Source organism: Nuphar pumila, chromosome 1 (assembly GCF_984573655.1).
Source record: "Nuphar pumila chromosome 1, dmNupPumi1.hap1.1, whole genome shotgun sequence".
Taxonomy (NCBI): Eukaryota; Viridiplantae; Streptophyta; class Magnoliopsida; order Nymphaeales; family Nymphaeaceae; genus Nuphar; species Nuphar pumila.
The window spans coordinates 174,513,528-174,538,463 of NC_143249.1; the positions used below are offsets into that span (position 1 = coordinate 174,513,528).

At 37.3% G+C, this 24,936-nt stretch overlaps 1 protein-coding gene across 4 annotated transcripts in view; it reads right to left on the bottom strand.

Moving 5' to 3' along the window:
* LOC149851326 (uncharacterized) overlaps positions 1 to 24,936 on the bottom strand; it is a 99,621-nt gene that overhangs the window by 46,579 nt on the left and 28,106 nt on the right. For all 4 annotated transcript variants that reach the window (XM_090000155.1, XM_090000139.1, XM_090000132.1 and 1 more), the window contains 2 exons: positions 22,326 to 22,449; positions 9,677 to 9,757 (listed from right to left, as the gene is read on the bottom strand). In XM_090000155.1, coding sequence (XP_089856281.1) covers positions 9,677 to 9,757; positions 22,326 to 22,449 — 205 coding nt within the window. The remainder of the gene's footprint in view (positions 1 to 9,676; positions 9,758 to 22,325; positions 22,450 to 24,936) is intronic.

Below are 24,936 nucleotides of genomic sequence, written 5' to 3' on the forward strand. Positions count from 1 at the left end.
ACCGAAGCACACCCCCCCCCCCTGCCTGACCACCTCTCTCTCCCCCTACGATCCCTCCCTTTGCTCGACTCCGACCCCCACTGGGATCCCCCTCTCTGCTGAAGGACAGAACCCCCCTCCCGTCTCTCGCCTTCTTCCCCCTCTCGTCGGGTCCCCTCCTCACGCCGGAGGCGCTGCCTCCCTCAGGTACACAGCTTCGTCTCTCTCTCTCTGTTGTCTGCTTCCCTACTTCCTCTTTCCCGGTTAGCCCAACAGAGGAGGGGCGCCGCCCCTTCCCGCTCCCTCTTCTTCCCTCTGTTAGCAGACAGAGGAGGGGCACCGCCCCCTCCTGTCTCCCAATTTTAAAAAGAGGCAGAGGAGGGGCACCACCCCTCCTGCCCTCTTCTCTCTCGTCTCTATGTTTTCGGTAGGAGGGCGCATCCTCCTTCCCCTTCCTCTTCTCTGATTGGAAGGCAGGAGGGCGCACCCTCCTATCCCCCCTTTACTCTTCTTGGTTGGCAGGCAGAGGCGACGCCCCTCCTGCCCTTCCTCTCCCTTTTTTTTGTCGGCGGACCAGAGCCACCATTGCTGGTGGCTCTGGATTTGCTAGGAGGGAGGGTGCCGGGCACCCCCCCCCCCCCTCTGCTCTTTTTCTCCCTTGCCTTTAGCTCACGGCAGGAGGTGGGGCTTCGCCTGAGCCAAGCTCACGCCCGACAGCCCCACCAGCCTTTCTTCCGTTCCCCTGCCCCGTATCTCTTTGGTTTGTGAAGGCAGCCGGAGGTAGGGTCCAACTACTGGAAGAGCACCGCACGTCGCGTGGTGTTCGATGCGCCCTCGGCTACCCTAGAAAATCAGGAGGACTGTTTGACGACAACGTTTGGGAGTCTGGACACGTTGGCGGGGGGCTCGGGAAGAGTTGTCTTTTCTGTTTAACAGTCAGCTCCCTCTCCGATTTCCCTCTGTTTGCTGGCAGACCGACAACAGCGTTAGGCTAGGGCCTCTTGGCTGCTGCCGCCTGAGCAACATCTGCTGCCTCTGTCAACAGCCCAGCTGCTAATCCTTTCCCTATTCTGCCTCTGACAGGAGCAGATCACCTGTTGCTCCTGTTTCCAACAGCAGTAGCAATACCAGCTGCTGCTGGTTGTTCGGCAACGTCCCCACCGGCCATACCTTCCTTATTCAGCCACCACAGTCCCACCAGCTGATTATCGAAGCCCCACTTAGCACTTAGCTGCCTCCTCTTGGCCAGCAGCATGTCATCCACAGCTGCTCTTTTTCTGAGCCCTAACAGGGCCAACCCTAGTCACATCCCATTAACGAACGAAGCACCAACACGGCCAGCCCCTGTCGCACCTCATGGATCGAGCCCGACTTGGTCCGGTCGGCTCGAACTGGGTTCGGGTTCGACCCGTGCAACACAAAGCGTTGCTTATTCTATTTTAGGTGATTGTATCGTTCTCTTTCGCAGCACGATAAAAATACCTTTTAGCGCACCCTATTGACGCAACGGAATCGACACACACGCACCAATGGCACAAGGCATTTATAACTTACACTCGGAATCGTTAGCAAAGCCGACAATCTCCGAGGTAGGAGAAAGTTGCATACAAGACAATGGCAGGACAAGTCTAAAACATGTATATATATATATATATATATATATATATATATATATATATATATATATATATATATATATATATATATATATATATATATATATATATACACACGCTTTTAACTCAATGATGCACTCTTGTGAATCCTTTTCCATTTACCTTTATGTCATTTACTTTGTCGTCGTGCTGTTATGTGCATAGGCTACTACTTACATAATTTATTTAACTCGATGTGTGGTTTCGCACATCGAGTCTTGCTTTATGTCATTTATTTTGTCGCCCCGCTATTACGTGCAAGGGCTATTGCTTACGTATTTTATTTAGCTGAGGTACGGTTTCGTACCTTGTGCACTACTTATGCATTTATTTAGTCGAGATATGGTTTCGTACTTCGTGCACTGCTTACGCATTTATTTTAGTCGAGGTACGGTTTCGTACCTTGTGCACTGCTTACGCATTTATTTAGCCGAAGTACGGTTTTTTAGTTCGTGCACTGTTTACGCATTTATTTAGTTGAGGTACGGTTTCGTACCTCATGCACTGCTTACATAATTTATTTAACTCGATGTGTGGTTTCACACATCGAGTCTTGCTTTATACATTGCCACCGCACTGTAACGTACACAGGCCTACGCTTTGTGATATAAGTATTATATATATACATATATACAAGCTTGTAAGGTACACAATTTTGCATATTTTTTCTTACCCTGCACTACGCTTGTTTTTAAAGATGCGAATTTGCGCATGTCTGCCAAATCTTTAAAGAAAAAGGATTTGTTGTGAGATTCCAGTATTTGAAATATGTGGTTTTAAAAAGAAAAAATGAACACGTGATGGTTGCTTATTCGCAACCAAGCTTTTTCTTCGAACCTGCGTGGAAGGAAGAGGTACATACGGACTTTGTTCGATATCCGAATGACTTGGATACCCCCGGCCAAGAGTACGGGGAGTTAAGACTTTCTATCCAATTGAAGGTTTCTTCTGAGAAACCAATACCCCCTTTTTATCATAGTGGTACCATCAGACATGCACGGCATATGGGTACTACGATAAATAGATGAGAGGTTCATGGTGACCTTGTAATGTACAATTGCAAAATGTTAAAAAGAGAAATCACATAAATAGTAAGGATCGCCTTCACAGGCAAGATGCTCAAGTTGGTTTGAAAGACCAGGGCATGTCAAATTAAACAAAAATGGTTACATCATTTCCTTCACAACACAATAAAGTTGGTTTTTTTTTTCTGAAAAAACGATACTCCTTTCATCGTAGCGGTACTATCAAACACATGCCGCATGTTAGTACTACGATGATTAGATGAGAGTTTTATGGTAACCTCGTGGCGTGAAAATGCACAATGATAAAAAGGAAAATCACATAAATGGTGATCGCCTTCACAAGTAAGATGCTCGATTTGGTTTGAAAGACTAAGCATGCAGAATGTGTTGTCATGTACTCATTTGTCTCTTGGTTCCGTCAAGAGAAATGATGGGATGGTAAAAAAACTCTGATGGATAAGTTGTTAACAATTACCCTCCTCGAGTAAATGACTCGGTGTCCCCAGTCATCAGAGTTAGAGGACGGGGCTACCAAAAATTATCCTGGGTGGTAGTTCCTATGGACTTCTGCAGAAATTGGATGCATCCCTAAACACGAATGCCTCTGTAACGCGCCCAAAAATTTTAACCTTATTATAGTTCAAATATTGAAATTTCGAAACCAATTTTTTTTTATAAGTATAAGTAAATCAGATCTTATAATGCCGAAACGATTTTTAAAAACGGTTAAGACTTTGGGCGAGGTTACACTAAAGATAATAATCAAATCAAAATGTACAGGATATACACATTTCAAACCACGTACAATATAAGACTGAAATATGAAGAGTTTTAATTTCATTTCAAATCAAAGTATGAAAAAATACTTCAGTCTCTATATGATCAAGTACTTAAAACGAAAAAATCATGAATACCAGGATCGCAAGGTAAGAGTGGACCCTCGAGGATGCAGCTCGACTAGCCCTTCGCTCCAACTACTCATCATACTTTACCTGCATTACCTCTCCCATAAAATGGGGTCAGACTCGCTAAAGTCTGGTAAAGCAACCCAAACTCAAACTTAAAGAAAAATATCAAGCATTTAAAGGTAAATATATATTATTCATCCATCGTCAAGTGATAGACAAGGGAACAACGTCCTATGAGTCATTTATTTCAAGCATTCGAACATAAAGCATTTAAAAGCATTTCATCACTTAATATTCTATAAAACCTTAACTCACGTAATAAAACATAATCTATATGCATTCAAGTCATACAAGATCGCATATATATATATATATATATATATATATATATATATATATATATATGTGTGTGTGTGTGTATCTAAGACATTCAGATCATTGCATCATTTTCATATGCATTCATAATTCTTATAAACAATAAGTCAAATCACATTTGACCATTCCAACGTGAAACACACGCACATACCTTATAAGTAATTTAGTTAGATATTCATGATATATATCAATCATGATACATAGGTGTGATATATTTACTCAGACAATCATAATGCAATCATTTGTAATGAAACTATGTAGGCGTGATGTATCATTCACCTAATAAGTCAAAACTAGTCATTTATAAGCGTGATGTGTCGTTTACCTATACGTTAACATAAGCGTCACAATCATAACCTCATATCAAGATCTAAAATCAATAAGAATCTTATTATCATATCTGAGTTCAATATATAATCATGCTATAATAGAAAAGCCAAATATATAGATTCATAACTGGCTATCTCAATCAACTCAGAAGATCATCACAATTCATCATAACATTTCATTTATTCATAATAAAGATTTACAAAATCCACGCCGGATCACCTGGTCTGGGAAATGTACACTCTCACAAGGAGTTACCGCCCTAGACGGATGGTCTGCCTGGTCTTGGACAATGCACTTCCTCACAGGAATATACCGTCTTCGCGGGCTACCCGCTCTTGGACAATGCACCTCCTCACAAAAGGCTTACCGCTCTAGCCGGATTACCTGATCTGGTCATGCACAACCTTACAGAGAATCCTTTGGGAACAGTTCCTCAACGAGTACCATATCCAGTGAAAACTATTGTAATACATGCATCAATACAATTGACCACTCTCAGGGTCGATAGCCATCAACACGGGCATAAGCATGTATACAATCAAAGCATTACACCATACATCACTTCATATGGCATTAAAATTATAAAATCATGCATTTAACCAATAAGGCTTCATGAACCAAATTTCACTATTAAACTTAAACGTTTAGCGCATGCATTCATAATTTCATTTCACGTGACATTTAAATCATATCATACATAAGCATATTATACTACGCATCATATCATCGCCACAAAGAACATTGCACTCCGTAAATTAAACCTCGAAGCATGCGTAAACAAAACATGAGTTCTATGCATGCATACGTGAACATGCACATTTCATAATACGAAACAACTAAACCTCAACATACATAACTCATACGTAGTTCGAGATTTACACGCATGATAAAAGTCATGCATTTTTCATCACATGAATTGATATATCACCTTAGATATAATTGTGTAAGGGTTGGTCAAAATCTCATTAACCATCCTACCGTACATCATACGCATATATTTCTCAAACAAACAAGACATACAAGTTCAAAACAATTTATAACATTCGCATGCTTTCTTCTATACAAAAATAAATGAGTCAATCATATGATAAGACAATATATATAATATTCACAGTATGCATCGAACACGACTTATACATGTTCATAGTAGTTATATGTGCATCACGTATCAAATTCATACAAACACACAAAGCAACATAGTATGCGCAAACCAAAATATGATGACACACATCGCGTACATATTATACATTCATAAGTGCACAGACATTCAAACCCACACACAGGTGTACCGGCAACAAACACACTCCATATTCCGCTAACTACAATTATGACAAGCATGATCTCCGAACTACAATCACAAGAGTCTTAGATATCCACAACTAAGTGAAGTGTGTGAACATAACTTGTATTTGCAATTCATTTAGATATTCAGTGCAACATCATGCTTACACAACCAGTGCCTAAACATGCTCTCTATAAGTTCAGTTAAGGTATCTTACCTTAATAATGTGAAGAACATTGAATCGAAACTCAAAAGACCGAGGAATTTTGAAGTCCGCAAAGACTGCTACCCAAGTAATACAACGAACCCTTCGTGTGTGATCGCAAATGCCAAAAACTCAAAAAATGTCAATTATAACAAAATTAGCCAAAAATAGCAAATTACCCTATAAATCATTACCAAGAGCCAAATAACACACAAATACACTCTAATAATTTACAAACTACATAAAAAATATATGTAAATATAATATATATATAAGTAGTGATTTGTAGATAAAAATAGTTCTATAAATGCAAATTATACCCTGATTGACTTGAATGAACAAATGAATATGTAATAAATAAATAAATAAAATTCAAAAGCTAGAAACATATTTCTAATTTGGAGATAAAAAAATGAGTTCTTTATTTATTAATAATCCTTAAAAATTACGGGTTTTACAACCTCTGGGGAATTCTCTCTCGGTCACTAACCGTCCCCTTAGGAACGGACTCAACTAGTTGTCTAGGGTATCAAAATACATAGTATAACAAACCCCCGGGCAGTCTTAGTTATTTCTACATTTTCTTTTGTGCGTACCCTCAAGACAACTAATATCGAAACAATGTTATTGTACTCATTTTTACTTATTTTAAACTGAATATCATGAATGGAACTACGCATGTGTTAGTCTTATTCTAAATTGTTATATCTATGCCCATACCAGATTTTCATCAATCTGACCTCATTTCATGGGTACAGGTGATGATTAGGTCAGTACGACAAACGATGGCACGATGACGTGATGATATTAAGATGAGACTCTTTCCCTGACGTTTCGCTCCTGAGGACATTTTTTTTAATTTGGAATAAGGGTTTCTTTGATATTTCACTTGTCGTATAAACCTTAATTATTTAAAACCTTGTTTTGAATCTATTTGGTTTCAATGAATGTACTGAGTTACAAATCTGTTGTGTAATGTTAAAGGTTCACTTGTAATGCATCCAAGGTACGTGAACTTATTATTTCAAACAACATTTTTCGCTGAACTGCTATTTTAAACTCTGATAAAAGAATGATTACAAGGCTTTCAAAAATTTCTTAAAAAGTTACAAGTTGGTGAGTTTGGGGGCGTTGCAGTTACAAAATGTTTCACAATTTAAAAAACTTTTTAAAATGACTCCCGATTTTAAAAGACTAAGAATCTTTGATTGTAAGTGTTATGTACTTACTCATAAAAATGATAAACTATCTCCAAAAGCCAATGAATATGTTTTCTTAGGCTATGGTAAATATTCAAAAGGGTACTGATGTTTTGATCCAATAAATAACAAGCTTTATGTTTCAAAAGATATCACGTTTCTTGAAAATGAAAATGGTTTTGATAGCAAAAGACCTAAGAAGAAATTGATTATTCATTTCTATTTGATCTATTACCAAGACATAATGAGTCTAACTCTATTGAGGTGTTTGATTCTTTTGACAATAACTCTAGTATTGATCATCCGATTGTTGATGAAGTTAGCCAACATGAAAGTTTGAAAGAAAATGTATTAAATGATATGCATGTATATATTAGATGGGAGGAAAGTAATCACCTATGTGCCCTTGACAAGTTCTCTCAAAACATACCTTTAGAAAAATCTCAACTTAGGAGATCAAATCGAATCTCTAGTGCTCCAAGTAGATTTGTATCTTATGACTCGTTTTCTCCAACTTTAAAGCATGTTTAATAATTCTCCACTCTTATTATGAATCATCTTATTATAATGATGCCAAACAATACCCTCATTAGGATGAAGCAATAGAAATATAACTGAATGGTTTTAAAAAAGACAACACATAGGAAATAGTTGATCTTCCTTTAGGCAAGAAACCTATAGGATGTAGATAGGTGTTTAAAGTCAAAACCAAAGTAACAAATCATGAGAAAGATATAAAGCATGGTTAGTCGTCAAAGGGTATGCCCAAGAATATGCAATAGATTATGAAGCAACCTTTGCTCCGTCGCAAGAAAGACTAGTGTTCGAACTCTCATCGCCATTGCCTCTATTAAAAAATAGTCTATTTTTCAGCTAGATCTTAAAAATGTCTTTTTAAATGGAGAACTTGGTGAGAAAGTTTACATGGAACCCCCTCAAGGAGTCAATTTAAATGAAAAAATTTTAAAACTTAAAAAGGCCTTGTATGGTCTTAAACAAGATCTTAAGGGTATGATAAATTTAGTAATGTTTTGAATAACTTAGGATTTATCTCTTGTTATACTGACACTGCTCTCTTTGTCCATAAAACAGGTACTACAATTGTGATTCTTCTTCTATATGTTGATGATATGATCACAGAAAATGACAAAGAAGCTATGATTGAAATTAAATTAATTTTAAAGAAAACTTTTGATATGTCTAACTTGGGATTTTTGAGATACTTTTTAGGAATTAAGGTTGTCTACTCTCCCAGAGGATATATTCTCAAATGAAATTAGCTACTGGCATATATGCTAGGTCAGGAGTTTCAAATGAAAAGAAGGTGGACACCCCAGAAGTTATAAATGCAAAATTAAGACTCGAAGATGACGTATTGCTTAAAGATCCTACTCCATATCATCAATTGATTGGATCTTTCACTTACCTCTCCATCACCCGACCTGATATTGCTCATACAGTTCATGTAACAAGTTAGTCTCACTATGCCCCTACCACAGTGCGCATGGCGGCAGTCATGAGGATTGTGTGATACATTAAAAACATCATTTCAAAAGGGTTTTTCTTATCTTCTTCATCATCTTTAGATCTAACTGCTTATACTGATGTTGATTGTGGTGGTAACGCAAATGATAGAATCTCAACTATTGGTTTTTGTGTTTTTTTAGGAGATTCATTGATATCTTGGAGGTGTAAGAAACAACAGAAGGTCTCATTATCTTCAACTAAAGCAGAATATTATGCAATGACAACGACAACAATGGAGCTTGTTTGGCTTAGGTATCTTCTTCAAGACATGGGAGTTTCCATCTTCAAATCCTCGAAGATGTGTTGTAACAATAAAAGTGCAATCTACATAGTAAGCAATCACACCTTTCATTAAAGAACTAAATATATTAAGATGGATTGTCACTATGTTCGTGATAAATTTTTAAAAGAAACTATTGAGTTATTGTATGTCACATCGGAGTACTAACTTGTGGATTTCTTCACCAAAGCCCTTCCCACTCCTCATTTTATTTTTCTACTTAACAAACTTTCGGTGATCTCACCGTCAGTTCGAGGGGAGTGTTAAAATGTATGCATTTACATATTCCTGTATGTCATATATATATATATATATATATATATATATATATATATAGTTGTATATTAACATAACCTTCAAGGGTATTTTTGTATTTTTATCATATGTACTTCGCACAGTCCGTTAGGAACTTTTCTCTTTTTTACTTTTTACTTTTTCTATTTTCACTTTTTTGACTTTTTGACCATGGACTAAACTGTCCACATTATAGGGCTGTTGGGATTCTCCCCAACGGTCACAAATGTGACCACTGGAGAGCTCTATTGAGCTCCCCTTTGTTGTATAAATAAGGGACCTTGTCCCCACTTGTATGAATGGCGCTTTAGAGCTTTATATCAATAAAATACATCATTTTTTTTTGTTCTTTTGTGCACTCTTGTGTTGTTGTTCCTAGACACCTTGTGACTTTATGTACCTTGCCCATTAGTGGCTTGTTATTGCATGTTTAAGGATATCACTTGTGATCCCTCATTTCATTACAGTAATCTCCAATGAAAAGCTAGAATATGTTCACAGCCATAATAAGGCCCTCTGGTATTCACAGTTACTACTAACCACAGACCTTTATAGAAGTACATCATCCTGCAAGCAAAAGAAATCAAATGATTGCATAGCGATATCTTGTTCAATACCTCAACAGTATTTAGATTTGCTATATCAAAGTTTGCCTTTCGCTGGACAACCTTGCGCATATAATGAATTGCAACTTTCACCTAGAATAAGATAAAATTAATCCAGTCAAAATCCAAATAACAAATTTCAATGGATACTATAAGGAACTAGAGAACAATAATTTCCAAGTAAGCTTAGGTTGCCCAATCCTGCTCAGCAAAAGATGAGACTGCAAGATAAGTAGAAGCTTGCAAGCAATTATTCAGAGATTAAATCAACATTGTTTAAGATTTTTAAGCCAGTCATAGAATTTAAAACTGTTTTCCACACCTTAAACACAAAATGGGTGTTACAATATATTTTTCTTTTTCTCTTTGTAACAGGAAAACTGGATAATAGACCCTGAAGAGCATTGAATGAAAGTATCCTCAAGTGAAATACCACAACTCAACCTGTCCAGGATAGCAGAGTAAACCACTAACCCTGCAATTACAATTAAAAGGTAATAACCCAAGTAAATGGGGACAGTGCATGTAATGCTCTTGATACTTAACAGGACACTTCTAAAACTGCCACTATATGAGCGCTAAGTAATGAAGTTATGGTACAACCAACACATAAGGGATGGAACCATTGTGTTATCATTATATTTATTAGTTTGCAAGTACACGACACCACTGTATATGTGTTTGAACTTTGAAGTTGCAACCAATTAAGGATGTTGGATTGGAATAAGGTTCAGACCAACCTGAATTCAATTTTATTCGACATGGATGTGAAAATTTTGATATAAATAGGATGGATAATCAGATTTAGATCACCAAGAACCTGATGCACTCATATCCAGATAGGATAAGTTTCATGCTTGCCTGGATCAGATACCTTACCCAATTCAATCTGGTCCTGCCCTTGTTCTCCCATATGAAGCATTGACAATGGGCCCAAACTCATGCTTCCCGTGTAGCAAAAAGTAGTATCCCCATTCAAACAACTTGAACTTTGTAACACAAATTCGATACATAATCTCATTTCATATTCAAATATGCGTAATTGGAATTGCATTCTGTTGAAGAGACAGTATGTTATGACCCAAGTTCCAAATCTGAATCTATAAGGAAGTTGGCTGTTGCTTGTGGTTGACCCTGACTGAACCTGAATCCTACCTGTTTACAGTCCTAGAGCCAGTAAACCAGAAAATCAGTAACAAAGCCAGTAATAAATTGTCCTTAGCAATTTTAACTTTCTTTGCAATTGCAAAGTGACCATCTCTAGAGGCACATAACAAGCATTTGATCATTAAATTACTTTGTGGAACAGCCAAGGGTCAAACCTCACAGGTATCACTTGAATGGAAACAATAGCAAATTTTCTAAATAGCTGAAATTGAACATAATTTTACAATTGATTAATGTACTTGTAAGCAAGCTAAAATGGAAAGGGAATATATGAGGAACCAACTTTTGACAAGAACACTCAGGTCTCATAACATATTGAAGAAATCAGATCTGAATGCATTTGCACCTACTGGCTTTTCCTCTACTGTTGAAGTGTAGACCTTGACAGTTTGACTAGCTACTATTATGTTTGTTTGCTATGACCTTAGCCATCTTTATCTGCTGCTCTTGCCCTTAATCAACATGCATAAGAGGAGCTAGTTACAGACAGGCAATGCCTTAAGTTGTACATACACCAAACATCTCATAGTTACAGCTATTGAGTTTTTTTCAATTCATTGGATTTTTTTAAGTTTCTTAATTTGAAACCAAATTTGAATGAATATTGCAATCAATTAAAAAAAAGGTGTTTCAATAATACACAATGTTATCGCAATATTTTCCAGAGAAGATCACACTTTAATTTCTCCCAAGAAAAAAACATGCTGATATTATTTCTTGACTGATATTTGTGATTATGATATGCAGATACATTGCATTTTTAAAGGCCTATTATAAAAAAAATGAAACCGTATGTGTCAGATTTGCTGCATAAATCAAAGACGAGAGAGAGAGAGAGAGGGCTCTGAAGTTGTTGGGAATCGGCAGCCTGTTTCCTCACACAGGCTGCGTTAATACTCTATTAACATTAATAGGGTTACAATAATTTACACATGGACAAAAGTGCCCCTGTATTAGTAACGCATATTACATTAAAATACAAAACCTGGAATGGATATGGGTCCTTTATTGAATGGATCCATATCCAGCCCACATTCTAATATATTCTAATAGTATGTAAGTATCATGATAAATTAAAGAATGCAAAAACCAAAACAACTCAAGGGATCACATCGGTATTGTAATATTTTCCAGAGAAAAGATACATCTCAAATTCTCCACAAAAAACACCTTGTTAATATTACTGCAAGACCAACATTTATTATTTATTATTTATTTTATGAAAATAGAGTGATACAATAACCTCATTATTAATTCTTTGATAAAATATTGCCATCACAAGCATTAGAAGATACATTAGATATAACTAATAACTATAAGACATCATATTCTCAAATTTTGAAGATGAGCTACAACTTGTCTCTATTACATAATTATGCAGAGTATACTAACTGCATAACAAACTTCATGTCATATGATGATTCACTAATTCATATGAAGAAAACATAATCTTACTCTTGCTACAGAGAATCAACTAAGGGAGTAAAATAAGTAGATGTCTATGTAAATATTCATCATTCTAGTGCCATGATAATGGTTTTATATGACATAATAACTTGAACTGAAAAAATAGACGAGTGATCAAGCCCTCAAGCTGCAACTACAAGAAACATTTCAATTTCATCGATGACAATAAACTACATATATACCTTTTTTGATGAACTTTTTTTTTTGATAAACTACATATATACTTAATGTCACAAATAATCCCTTGATAGCATTCACAAAATATAAACAATAGCAACTGGGCCAGAAGAAAAGTTCGATCTTGCCTCAAAAGATTGAACAAATAATATGAAAAAGATATGAAAAAGAGATGTACTAACACATTTCATGCTATCATTTATGGTTGATTGGATTTGTCTTGTGAAAAAAAAAAGAAAAAAGAATAAATACAATTTGTCGAGTAAAGCCTTTGACTTATGGAGTATCCATGTGACATATTTTTATGCTTATAACAATAACCAGATATAGCAGTAGTGCTCAAAATTGAAGTGACATGGCTAGAACCCTCACTCCAGATATGCACCAGTGCATTTGAATTTACACCTTATTTCATGTCCATAATAAAAATGAAGTATCCCATTCGAGTAGCTATTTGATGGAAGTGCAAGCAGTAGCAGTGCATCTCCATTAACCTCTCTTCCAACATTGTAGTTTCTGTTATGCAATGCCCACATTGAGATGTAAGGTGCACTGTCCTGCCTGGTAACTGTTAAAACATATGTAATAAAACCATAATACCAGATAGGGGTATTATGGTCATTTCACAAAGTACCCCATAGGGGTACTTATTTTGTTTCTTTTATTTCACTATTTTTTATTTTTCTTTTTATTTTTATTTTTGTATTTTTTGGATACCGAAAAGGGGCCCCACAATGGAGTCGTTGGGGCCCCCAACGGTCACATATGTGACCGTTGGGGGCTCCCAACGACTCTATTGGGAGCCCCTTTGGTCTCCTTTTCTTATAAATAGGGGGAACCCCCCATGTATGGTGTATTGCTCTTGAGAGCTCCTCTTCAATAATAGTGATATTATTTTTCATGTGTGTAGCCTTTTTATAAGGCCCTTTGTATATCCCTTAGTGGATTTTCTCTCTTGTGCTTGTTGCACTTGTCCGTGTGGGACATAGTGAATGCTTTAGCATTCTTGGTTTCTTCCGCTTATTTCATTACATGGTATCAGAGCCATAAGATCTACTAAAGGTAAAATCTTGTCTCTCTCTACTTTTCTTTCTCACATCTTCATTGTGTAGCTATGGAAGTCAAGATCGATCTATCATTCAAACTCAATGGAAAAAATTACATGATGTGGGCATCCGCAATGGAGAATAATCTCAAAGGCAAGAAGCTTTGGGGTTATGTAATGGGAACCGTTCCGGAACCCCAACTTAAGCTCACAAAGATGGAAGGAGATCAAGAGAAAGCACTTGAAGGCGATGCTCGTCTCAAGGCCATTGAAGATTATAATCATCAAATGGAAGATTGGGAGAGCAACCATGCAAAAATCCTAGCATGGTTTATGAATAATGTCGAACTTAAGGTATGTGCAAATATTGCAAAATTCCGTCGAGCAAATGAAGCTTGGTTTTTTATGAAGGGTATGTTTACCCAAAAGGATCTTGCAAGAGCTTATTTCTTGCAAGAAAAAGTAAGAACCACAAAACAAGGAGACATGAGCATACAAGATTACTATAGTGCTCTAAATCCTTTGTGGGATGAATTGGCTCTTTTAGAGCCTAAATGGGTATCTATGGAGGATGTGGTTCTAAAACAAAAACAAATGGAACAAGATAGATTGTTTCAATTTTTATTTGGGCTTCGTCCCGAATTTGAACAAGTGAGATCCTCACTTCTCCATAGATCCACGTTTCCTCCCTTAGAAGAAGCTACTGCCGAAATTACTCAAGAAGAGACTAGGCATAGCATGGGTAAAAGCATAGAGGAAGTTCTTGCCATATCTAAACCCGGCAATCATGTTAAAACATACAAACCACCTCATTTTGGTAAGCAAGGGAGTGGTGGAAGAAAAATGATTATATGTCACCATTGTTATGAGCCGGGACATATTAAACCCGTTTGCCCAAAGCTTAATGGAGCATTCAAGCCAAAGGTGGCTTCCGTTAAAGAATCCACCACCAAAGAAGATGACGGCAAGAACGGGGATCTCAAAGATACTCTTGGACAAATCTCCTTGGCTCTTCAACAAATTTTAAAGGTCACTTCTTCCACCTCCGGTGCCGCCATTGCCTCATCATCACCTCCCGGTACGTACTCTTGGATTTTAGATTCCGGAGCTTCTTTTCACATGACCCCTCATGAAAATGCATTAACCAATGTGCACACCAATTCAAAAATGTCTTGTGTCTCTACGGCCGATGGAACTTTTCTCAAAATAAATGGTGTTGGAACTCTTGATTCTAAAAATGTTCAAAATTTCCTTGTTCCAAAAGTTAGAATAGTTCCAAAATTAAATCTTAACCTTTTTTCCGTTTCTCAAATAGCCGACCATGGATGTGAAATATCTTTCTCATCCCAAGGGTGCTTTGTGCAGGATCTCCGGTCCGGGAAGCGGATTGGGCAAGGCCATAGGAAAGGAGACCTTTATTTTATGGATAATTTAATGCTTCCAAATACCTCATTTTGTACTTATGTCCAAGACAAAAATATTGAAACTTGGCATAAAAGGCTTGGACATCCAAGTTACTCTAAAATGTATCCTTTTCCTTTTGGACACAAGTTTTGTAAAGAAAAAGATATCAATTGCAAAGATTGCATTTTTGGCAAATTGAAGTCCACTCATTTTCCTATTAGATCCTTTGTGACAACAAGACCTTTTGAATTGGTGCATTCTGATGTTTGGGGGCCATCTCCGGTTCTATCTAAAGGTGGTTATTCATATTATGTTACTTTTATTGATGATTATACTAGATATGTATGGATTTATTTTCTTAACTTTAAATCGGAAGTTTTTAACTTGTTTAAAGAATTCCATGCAAAAATTCAAAATCAATTTCAAAGTCAAATATCCATTCTTAGATCCGATTCGGGTGGAGAGTACTTATCAAATGATTTTCAATCATATCTAAAACAACATGGCATTTGTCATCAAAAATCTTGCCCAAGAACTCCTCAACAAAACGGTCTAGCGGAAAGAAAACATAGGCATATTTTGGAAACCACTAGATCCTTACTCATTTCTAAAAATATTCCTAAAAATTTTTGGGCCGAAACCGTGTTAACCTCCACCTATTTAATCAATAGGATGCCATCTTCAAAATTGAATAATATCTCTCCTTATGAAAAACTTTTTAATATGACACCCGACTACAATCGTCTTCGGATTTTTGGGTGTAAATGCTTTGTTCTTTTACATAAAATAGATAAATTGTCACCTAAAGCAATAGAATGTGTATTTTTAGGATATGGTGAAAATCAAAAAGGCTATAGATGCTTTGATCATAAAAACAATAAGTTATTTGTCTCCAAAGATGTAACCTTTTTAGAAGATGAAAATGGATTTGACATATTGGAAAAATCAAATGAAATTGATTATATGTTTATCAATGATCTTTTAGAAGATTCAAATGATGACTCTTTGAGTCATCCGGAAATTTTAGAAAATACTCATGATTCTCATGATAATGATGTATCACCAACTAATGGTGACAATCTTCAAGTATACACTCGGCGTGAGGAAGCCCAACCTATTAGTGCTTTAGAAAAATTCTTGCGGCTTAATGAACCCCTAGAAGAAACCTCCCTTAGGCGTTCTTCTAGAGAATCAATTTCACCTAATAGGTTTGTCTCATATGAAACTCTTTCACCTAAATATAGAGCTTGTCTAATAGCCTTGCATTCTTACTATGAACCTTCCCATTATAATCAAGCAAAAAGTATACCTCATTGGGTTGAAGCAATGAAAGTTGAACTAGATGCTTTAAATAAAGCTAAAACTTGGGAAATAGTTCACCTTCCTCCAAATAAGAAAGCTATAGGATGTCGATGGGTCTACAAAGTCAAAACAAAAAGTGATGGTTCCCTAGAGCGTTATAAAGCTAGATTAGTTGCTAAGGGATACTCACAAGAATATGGCATCGATTATGAGGAAACTTTTGCTCCCGTGGCTCGCATGACAAGCGTTAGAACTTTAATTGCGGTAGCATCATCTAAGAAATGGCCTATATTCCAATTAGATGTTAAAAATGCCTTTCTTAATGGTCAGTTGAATGAAGAAGTATATATGGACCCTCCGCCGGGAATCAGTGCTAACCAAGGTCAAACCCTTCGGTTATTAAAAGCCTTATATGGTCTTAAACAAGCCCCTAAGGCTTGGTATGATAGATTTAGTACTATCATGTTACAATTGGGATTTCGCTTTTGTTATACTGACACTGCTCTTTTTGTTAAACATGCAGGTAATAGTATTATCATCCTTCTGCTTTATGTTGATGATATGATCATCACTGGCAATGATGAAAGCGGTATTCTTAAAGTTAAAAATATGTTAAAACATAATTTTGATATGTCTGATCTGGGTTTTCTCAGGTACTTTCTTGGTATAGAAGTTGCATACTCTCCTCGAGGATATATATTGTCACAGATGAAGCTTGCTGCAGACATATGTTCCAAATCTGAGATTTCAGATGATAAAAAGGTGGAAACTCCCGAGGTTATCAATGCTAAACTACGACTGGAGGATGGAGTTTTGCTGGATGATCCTACGCCCTACAGGCAACTCATAGGCTCCCTCACCTATCTGACTATCACCAGGCCCGATATTGCTCATGTTGTGCACTCTGCAAGCCAATTTCAGCATGCTCCTACATCTGTGCATATGAGTGCTGTGCTCCGGATCATTCGATATATTAAAAATACTTTGACTAAAGGGCTATTCCTATCCTCACTCTCTTCCTTAGATTTACTAGCTTATACTGATGCTGACTGGGGAGGAAACTCAAATGATCGAATCTCAACTACTGGTTTTTGTGTGTTCCTAGGAGATTCGCTAATTGCTTGGAGGTGCAAGAAACAGCAGAAAGTCTCATTATCTTCTACTGAAGCAGAATACAGGGCTATGGCAACTACTACAATGGAGCTGGTGTGGCTTCGAAGTCTTCTTCAAGATATGGGGGTCGAAATTACCAGGGCTTCGAAGCTTTGTTGCGATAACAAAAGTGCCATCTACATTGCCAGCAACCACACTTTCCATGAGAAGACGAAACATATTGAAATGGACTGTCATTATGTACGTGATGAATATCTTCGTGGGACAGTAACACTGCCATATGTCACTTCTGAATATCAACTTGCCGATTTCTTCACCAAAGCCCTGCCTGCTCCTCGCTTCTTGTTCCTCCTTGGCAAACTTTCGGTCATTCCCCCGTAAAGTTTGAGGGGGGTGTTAAAACATATGTAATAAAACCATAATACCCGATAGGGGTATTATGGTCATTTCACAAAGTACCCCATAGGGGTACTTATTTTGTTTCTTTTATTTCACTATTTTTTATTTTTATTTTTATTTTTATTTTTGTATTTTTTGGATACCGAAAAGGGGCCCCATAATGGAGTCGTTGGGGCCCCCAACGGTCACATATGTGACCGTTGGGGGCTCCCAACGACTCTATTGGGAGCCCCTTTGGTCTCCTTTTCTTATAAATAGGGGGAACCCCCCATGTATGGTGTATTGCTCTTGAGAGCTCCTCTTCAATAATAGTGATATTATTTTTCATGTGTGTAGCCTTTTTATAAGGCCCTTTGTATATCCCTTAGTGGATTTTCTCTCTTGTGCTTGTTGCACTTGTCCGTGTGGGACATAGTGAATGCTTTAGAATTCTTGGTTTCTTCCGCTTATTTCATTACAGTAACATGGCGACTTCATGCAGGTGAAAGAAGCAAAAACGAAAATCCACTACTTGCTCTTCTTTTAAGAACGGACCTATAGCTCTTCAAAGATTGTGTAAAATTTGTCTAATCTGGACCATCTCATCTACTGTTTGATACAACAAGTGCCAAAATACCTTCTACGAGCATACAGAGCACATCAAGAAGCCTATGAGTATAAAGGCAAAAGACTCATGGACAGATCTATTGTTTAAATGCCTATACACCTTCATATAGGATATAGCCCATTTTGTCCTAATGACTTCAGTATCTAAGTTTTCTGGAAAGCTCAAAGTTCAAGGAGGAAAGTAGCTTCACTGGTAGACACACCTACCGCAAGAAATTAACTGTTTCATGATTCTTCAGTTTCTTCTGAAAAATAAATAACTTGATCTATTTATATCTAAAAAAAGTTCAGTTTCTTTCATTTCTAAAACTGAATTATTTTTCTTCAAAAATCTGCCGGTCCCAAGCCCGGATAAAGGAGGAGGGTTGCGGTAGGCCTGTGACAGCCAGCATAAAAACTTAGTCATACCCTATGAATATGAACCATTATGAGAATTTCGTTGGGGCGTTCCCTACTAAGCGACGCGTTGTACTCTATAGGCCCGGAGGCAGTGATAAATGGGCAAGGGTTGCTAGGTCGTCGCCCGAAAGCGACGCGTCACGCCGGCGCCCGGGTGTGGTGTCAAATAGGCAAGGGTTCCCTCACTTTGTTGGACGGGTGGGGGTAAAGAAGTTAGTCCAAGACCATAAAATTAAGTTAGCCACTGGGAACATAGGGTCTTTAACTGGTAAGTTGATAGAGTTAGTAGATGTTATGTGTAGGAGAAAGATTGATATTTTATGTCTACAAGAGACCAAATGGGTAGGTGAGAAGGCAAAAGTGATAGAACCTCGGGGATATAAGATTTGGTATACAGGAATAAATAGAAATATGAATGGAGTATGGATTGTTATGAGTCGTGAGTTTATAGATAATGTAATTGAGGTCCGTAGGAAGGGTGATAGGATTTTACTTATTAAATTAGTATTAGGTACGGATATTATTAATATTATTAGTGTTTATGCACCTCACGTAGGTTTAGATGATTCCATTAAGCGTCAATTTGGGGAAGATTTAGATGGAGTAGTACAAGGGATATCTTATGGTAAAAAACTTTTCATCGGCGGTGACCTTAATGGACATGTAGGCATTAGTAGGGATGGATTTGAGAGTATCCATGGAGGCTATGGTATAGGAGAAAGAAACGAAAGTGGAGAAAGGATTTTAGATTTTGGTTTGTCCTATGATATGATCTTAGCAAACACTTGGTTTAGGAAGAGGGAGTCTCACCTAGTAACATTTAAAAGTGAGGTTAATACGAGTCAGATAGATTTTTTCCTACTTAGAAAGAGAGATAGGGGTTGTTGCATCGATTGTAAGGTTATACCGGGAGAAAGTGTAGCTACACAACATTGAGTCTTAATTTTAGATCTTAGAATTAGACAATGCCGCAAAGGGATAGACATAGGATAGATCCTAGAATTAAGTGGTGGGCACTGAAAAGAGCTAAACAAAGAATGTTTGTAGAGCAGGTAGTTAAGGAAGCTGATTGGTGTCTCGAGGAGGATTCAGAATCAATGTGGAATAAGATAGCGGGTGGCATGAGAAAAGTGGCTAAGGAGGTATTGGGTGAGTCTAAAGGCGGTGCACCGCTAGGTAAGGATACATCATGGTGGAACGAGTATGACAAATTAGCTATTAAGGTTAAAAGAGAGTGTTATAGAAATCTAAGTAAGAGTCGTGATAATGAGAATTTGGAGAAGTATATGATAGCAAAGAAGAAAACTAAAAAAGTAGTTCAAAATGCGAGGGATAAGGTATATAAGGAGGTTTATGACAAGTTGGATACCAAAGAGGGCGAGAAAGATATTTATAGGCTTGCAAAGATGAGAGATAGGAAATCGAGGGATCTGGGTATGATTAGATGTATCAAAGATGAAACACAAAGGGTTTAGTCAAAGATGAGGACATTAAGGAGAGATGGAAAGATTATTTTGATAAGCTATTTAATGGAAGTCATGCTCAGGATCTTGGAGACTTGTCCATTCATTTTCATGAGATGAATCGTGACTTCATGCGCAAGATTCAAAAGAAAGAAATTGCAGAGGCTTTGAAGAAAATGAAATCAAGAAGGGCAGTTGGCCCATATGGTATACCTATCGAGGCTTGAAAATGCTTGGGAGAGAAAGGTTTAGAATGGTTGACAAATCTTTTTAACAAGATTTGGCGGATAAATAAGATGCCTAATGAGCGGAAGAAGAGTACTTTGGTGCCTCTATATAAGAATAAGGGTGATATACAAGATTGCACAAACTATCGTGGTATAAAACTCATGAGTCATACTATGAAACTTTGGGAGAGGGTGATTGAGTCTAGGTTGAGGAAGGTTGTCATGATATCGGAGAATCAATTTGGTTTTATGCCTGGAAGATCAACTATGGAAGCTATACATCTTAGATAACTTATTGAGAGAAATAGAGAGAGGAACAAAGATTTGCATATGGTTTTTATTGATTTGGAGAAGGCATACAATAGAGTACCTAGGGACGTTCTCTGGTGGACAATGATGAAGAAAGGTGTTTCTCTCAAGTACATTAGTATAATTAAGGATATGTATGAAGGAGTAGTAACCAATGTCCGCACTTATGGAGGGATGACAACCAATTTTCCTATAACGGTTGGGTTACATCAATGATCTGCTTTAAGCCCTTTTCTATTTTCTATAGTGATGGATGAGCTTACGAGATCAATTCAAGAAAATGTGTCGTGGTGTATGTTGTTTGCTGATGATATTGTTTTGATTGATGAGTCTAGAGCTGGGGTTAATGCTAAGTTAGAATTATGGAGACAGACATTGGAAGCAAGAGGTTTTAAGTTGAGTAAGAGTAAGACATAATATATGGAATGTTGGTTTAGTAAGCAACGAAGTAGTGATGGGAGTGTAGTGAAGCTTGGTGAGCAAGAAATACCGGTGGATGATTGTTTCAAATATTTGGGATCTATCATTCAAAAGTATGGAGAAATTGATGGAGATGTAAATCATAGGATAAAGGTTGGGTGGATGAAATGGAAAAGTGCAACTGGAGTATTGTGCGATCGTAGAATGTCATTGCGGTTGAAGGGAAAGTTTTATAGGACGACTATTAGACCCGCTTTACTGTATGGTACAGAATGTTGGGTTGCCAAGAGACATCATATTCAAAAAATGAGTGTAGCTGAGATGCGTATGCTTAGATGGATGTGTAGATGTACAATAAAAGATAAGATTCGGAACGAGGAGATACGTAAGAAGGTAGGCGTTGCACCCATTGAAAATAAGATGAGATAGAATCGTTTACGATGGTTTGGACATATTCGGCGAAGGCCTAATGATGCTCCAGTTAGAAGGATGAAGAAATGAGAAAATATATTAGTTAAAAGAGGTCGGGGTAGGCCTAGGAAGACTTGGATGGAGATGATAAGAAAGGATATGAAGGCTTTGAACCTCACCGAGGACATGGCATTGGATAGAAATGATTGGAGGAGAAGGATTCATGTGGAAGACCTAGAATGATTTTCTTTGTTGGTTCATATCGCCGACCCCAATTGTTTTGGGATGAAGGCGTAGTTGTTGTTGTTGTGTTGTTGAAAAATCTGTCGAGATTTTCCTCAAAAAATCTTTTCATTTTTATTTCTCCTAAGAATATTCTCTGCAACATTATCATGATTCTGATTCTGGTGATTGTCATTTGCTCAACTGTCTCATGTATCAACAATTCCATTTTCTCTATGCTTATATTTTTGTCTTTTACCCTTTTTTGTGTTTTATGTAGCATACAAGAAAGAGAGAGAGAGAGAGACCACATTTAACTACATGAACTGGATGAACAATGACTCAATTTCTCAAAGAAATCAATAAGGGAATATATGTAAAAGAAACAACACAATTAAAAGGGGAAAACGATAAAAAGATGATACTTATAAACATGTTAATTAGGCATGAAATAAATCAATAGTGGCATCTATCTCATAAGCTGCTCAGTTCTCAGGACCTTGTAAAGCACAAAAAGAAAAACTACTTACAGTGAATTTTGGTAGACGGATTTTGTAAGTATCAACAAGTTCCATCATCAAGTCAATCAAATTGGAAAATGGACTGTCAAGAACCATACCAGCAATAGAGGGATCTTCAGCCCCATACATCAAGCTGTTAATAAAAAGGAAGTGCATAAAATGTTCCATTAGATAGAAGCACCAAACGGTAATAACTGGGAAATAATAAGCTAACATGCAACTACTGCAAGAGAGGCAAGTATAGGATCATCTAGTAATGCTATTAAAACAAGATACCTTGCTGAAACTGTTTTGAGTAAAATATCAAGTATAATTTTGGACACTGCATTATTACTGTTTCAAAGAAAATTTGAAAGTTATTGTTAAAAGATTGTAATGTTGTATATATATGCCTCACCCCCGCACCCCCACACCCGGGTTTTTTGGAAGTGCCGAATCCGCGCACCCGCACCCATGTGACATAGATATATATATATATATATATATATATATATATATATATATATATATATATATATATATATATATTATGTATATGTATAATCTTATATATATGTGTATGTATATATGTATGTATATATATATGTATATATGTACATATATATGTATGTATATATATATGTATATATGTACATATATATGTATGTATATACATATATCAAGGTTGCCAAACTAGGAAACGGAAGCAGGAAACGATACCGGAAGCGAAAGCAATAAGCACGGCATTTTAAAATTTATAGGAAGCGGGAAATGAAGTATCAATTTAAAAGCGAAATATTTAAAAAAATGAAGCAATATGGTAATTGAATAGGAATCGAACAAGAAACAAATAAAAACTAAAATAAAATTGATCATTCTTATATTTTGTGATTTTTCAGTAAAAGAGTTAAATTTTTGTTAAAATTTAACAATGATGGTTACTAATTTAAAGAAAGTACATGGAAAAAGAGTGAAAGTGTGAGAAAATACATGAAAAACATGAAATGAAACGTGAGAAAAGCATATAGGAAGCATATACCATGCTATGTCACATGGGTGCGGGTGCGGGGATGCGGCACTTCCAAAAAACCCGGGTGTGGGGGTGCAGCAAAATATATATATATATATATATATATATATATATATATATATATATAGGACTTATAACCAGTTTTTTTTTGCTGGTGTGTTTGTTTGAAGACTTCTTACCCACGTTCTGCTTGTGTACTTTGGTGCAACGGGACAAAATTGATGAACCGAAAGGATTGGCAATCTGATCGACCCAGCCTGCTCTGTTCTGCTGACTGTCATGATTCAATCATGTCTGAAACTCTCTGGTCTTCACGAAAAAAAATATAAGCGAAAGGTTTGATGTGGTTTGTTGGAGAGAGAGTGTTCACGAGGCCTACGGCTCCACCGCCACTGCCTAGGGTTCTTCAAATTTCATTTTATATGCAGTTGCACACAAATCTCCGGTCTGGACTCTGGATGACAGCTAAAAGAAATTTATTGGATTTGACATGTGGAAAAGAGAGGTCTACACCAGGCTACGGCTAGAGCACCCATCTCGTCAGGAGAAAAGTGAATACTAATAGCCACCAAGGCTACCACCACCATTATCATTTATTACGGAGAGAGAAAATCCTTGACGAAGAAAGATCTGGATGGTTGAAGGATAAAGACTTTAAAAGGCTCTTGAATTTTGGTTTTAATTTTTGAGGAAGATGGATCATCATTTCCAAGTTAACAGTATGTTTTCCAACGCTGCGAATTCATTATTTGGAGGCAGAAATAGCATGGGATGCCAACAAAGCTTGTCAGATGTTGTGGACACAAGTGCCCCCTTTATAAAACAAGAGCAGCAGCAGCAAGTAGGCATCCACGCTTTGGATGTTCCGTCCTTTCATTCTCTCATCACTACCTGCAGGGATCCAGCAAGGGGTGGGGAGAGGTGAAGAATCTGGAAGTCTTTGTCAGTCCTTGTCAGGGAATAGGCAACTCTAAAATGACCGAAGCTATCAAGGCCAAAATCAAAATCAAAATCCAGCAAGGGGCGGGTCTCGCTGCGTGGTCAGCAGAATTTTTTTTTTAAATTCCACAGCCCATTTCACAAGGCAACTTTTAAAAAAAAAATCAAAAAAATGGACCAAAATGACCCTGGGTGCGGTCAACACACCCAGGGTCGGGTTGACCGCACCCGCATCGCGTCGCGTCGACGCGGGTGCGGCACCTGTCTGGCCAAATCCTTGTGACATAGATACTATGTGTGTGGGAAGCATAGAAGAAGCATGGGGGAATCAAAATTCCCATGAAGTTTCAGAAGCGAGGAGTATCGCGCTTCCGAAGCGAGTTTCCGGAAGAGCTTCCGGGAAGCGAGCTTCCCACCTACCTAAGAAGCTTGTAGATCGTGAACTCATGGTGTCCAATAGAACTTCGCAATCTCTCTCTCTCTCTCTTCATCCTAGTTATTACTATGAAAGAGAATCAAGAGATGTCGTCTTCATTCCCATAAGACTCAATGATTTCAATTATGTTACGTGGGAGTCTGTAGTCAAACATCAAATTTGGAGCAAGGGACTATAGGGTTTGGTGGATGGCATCGAAACAGAGCTGAAACTTGTGTTTATAAAGAATGACAATG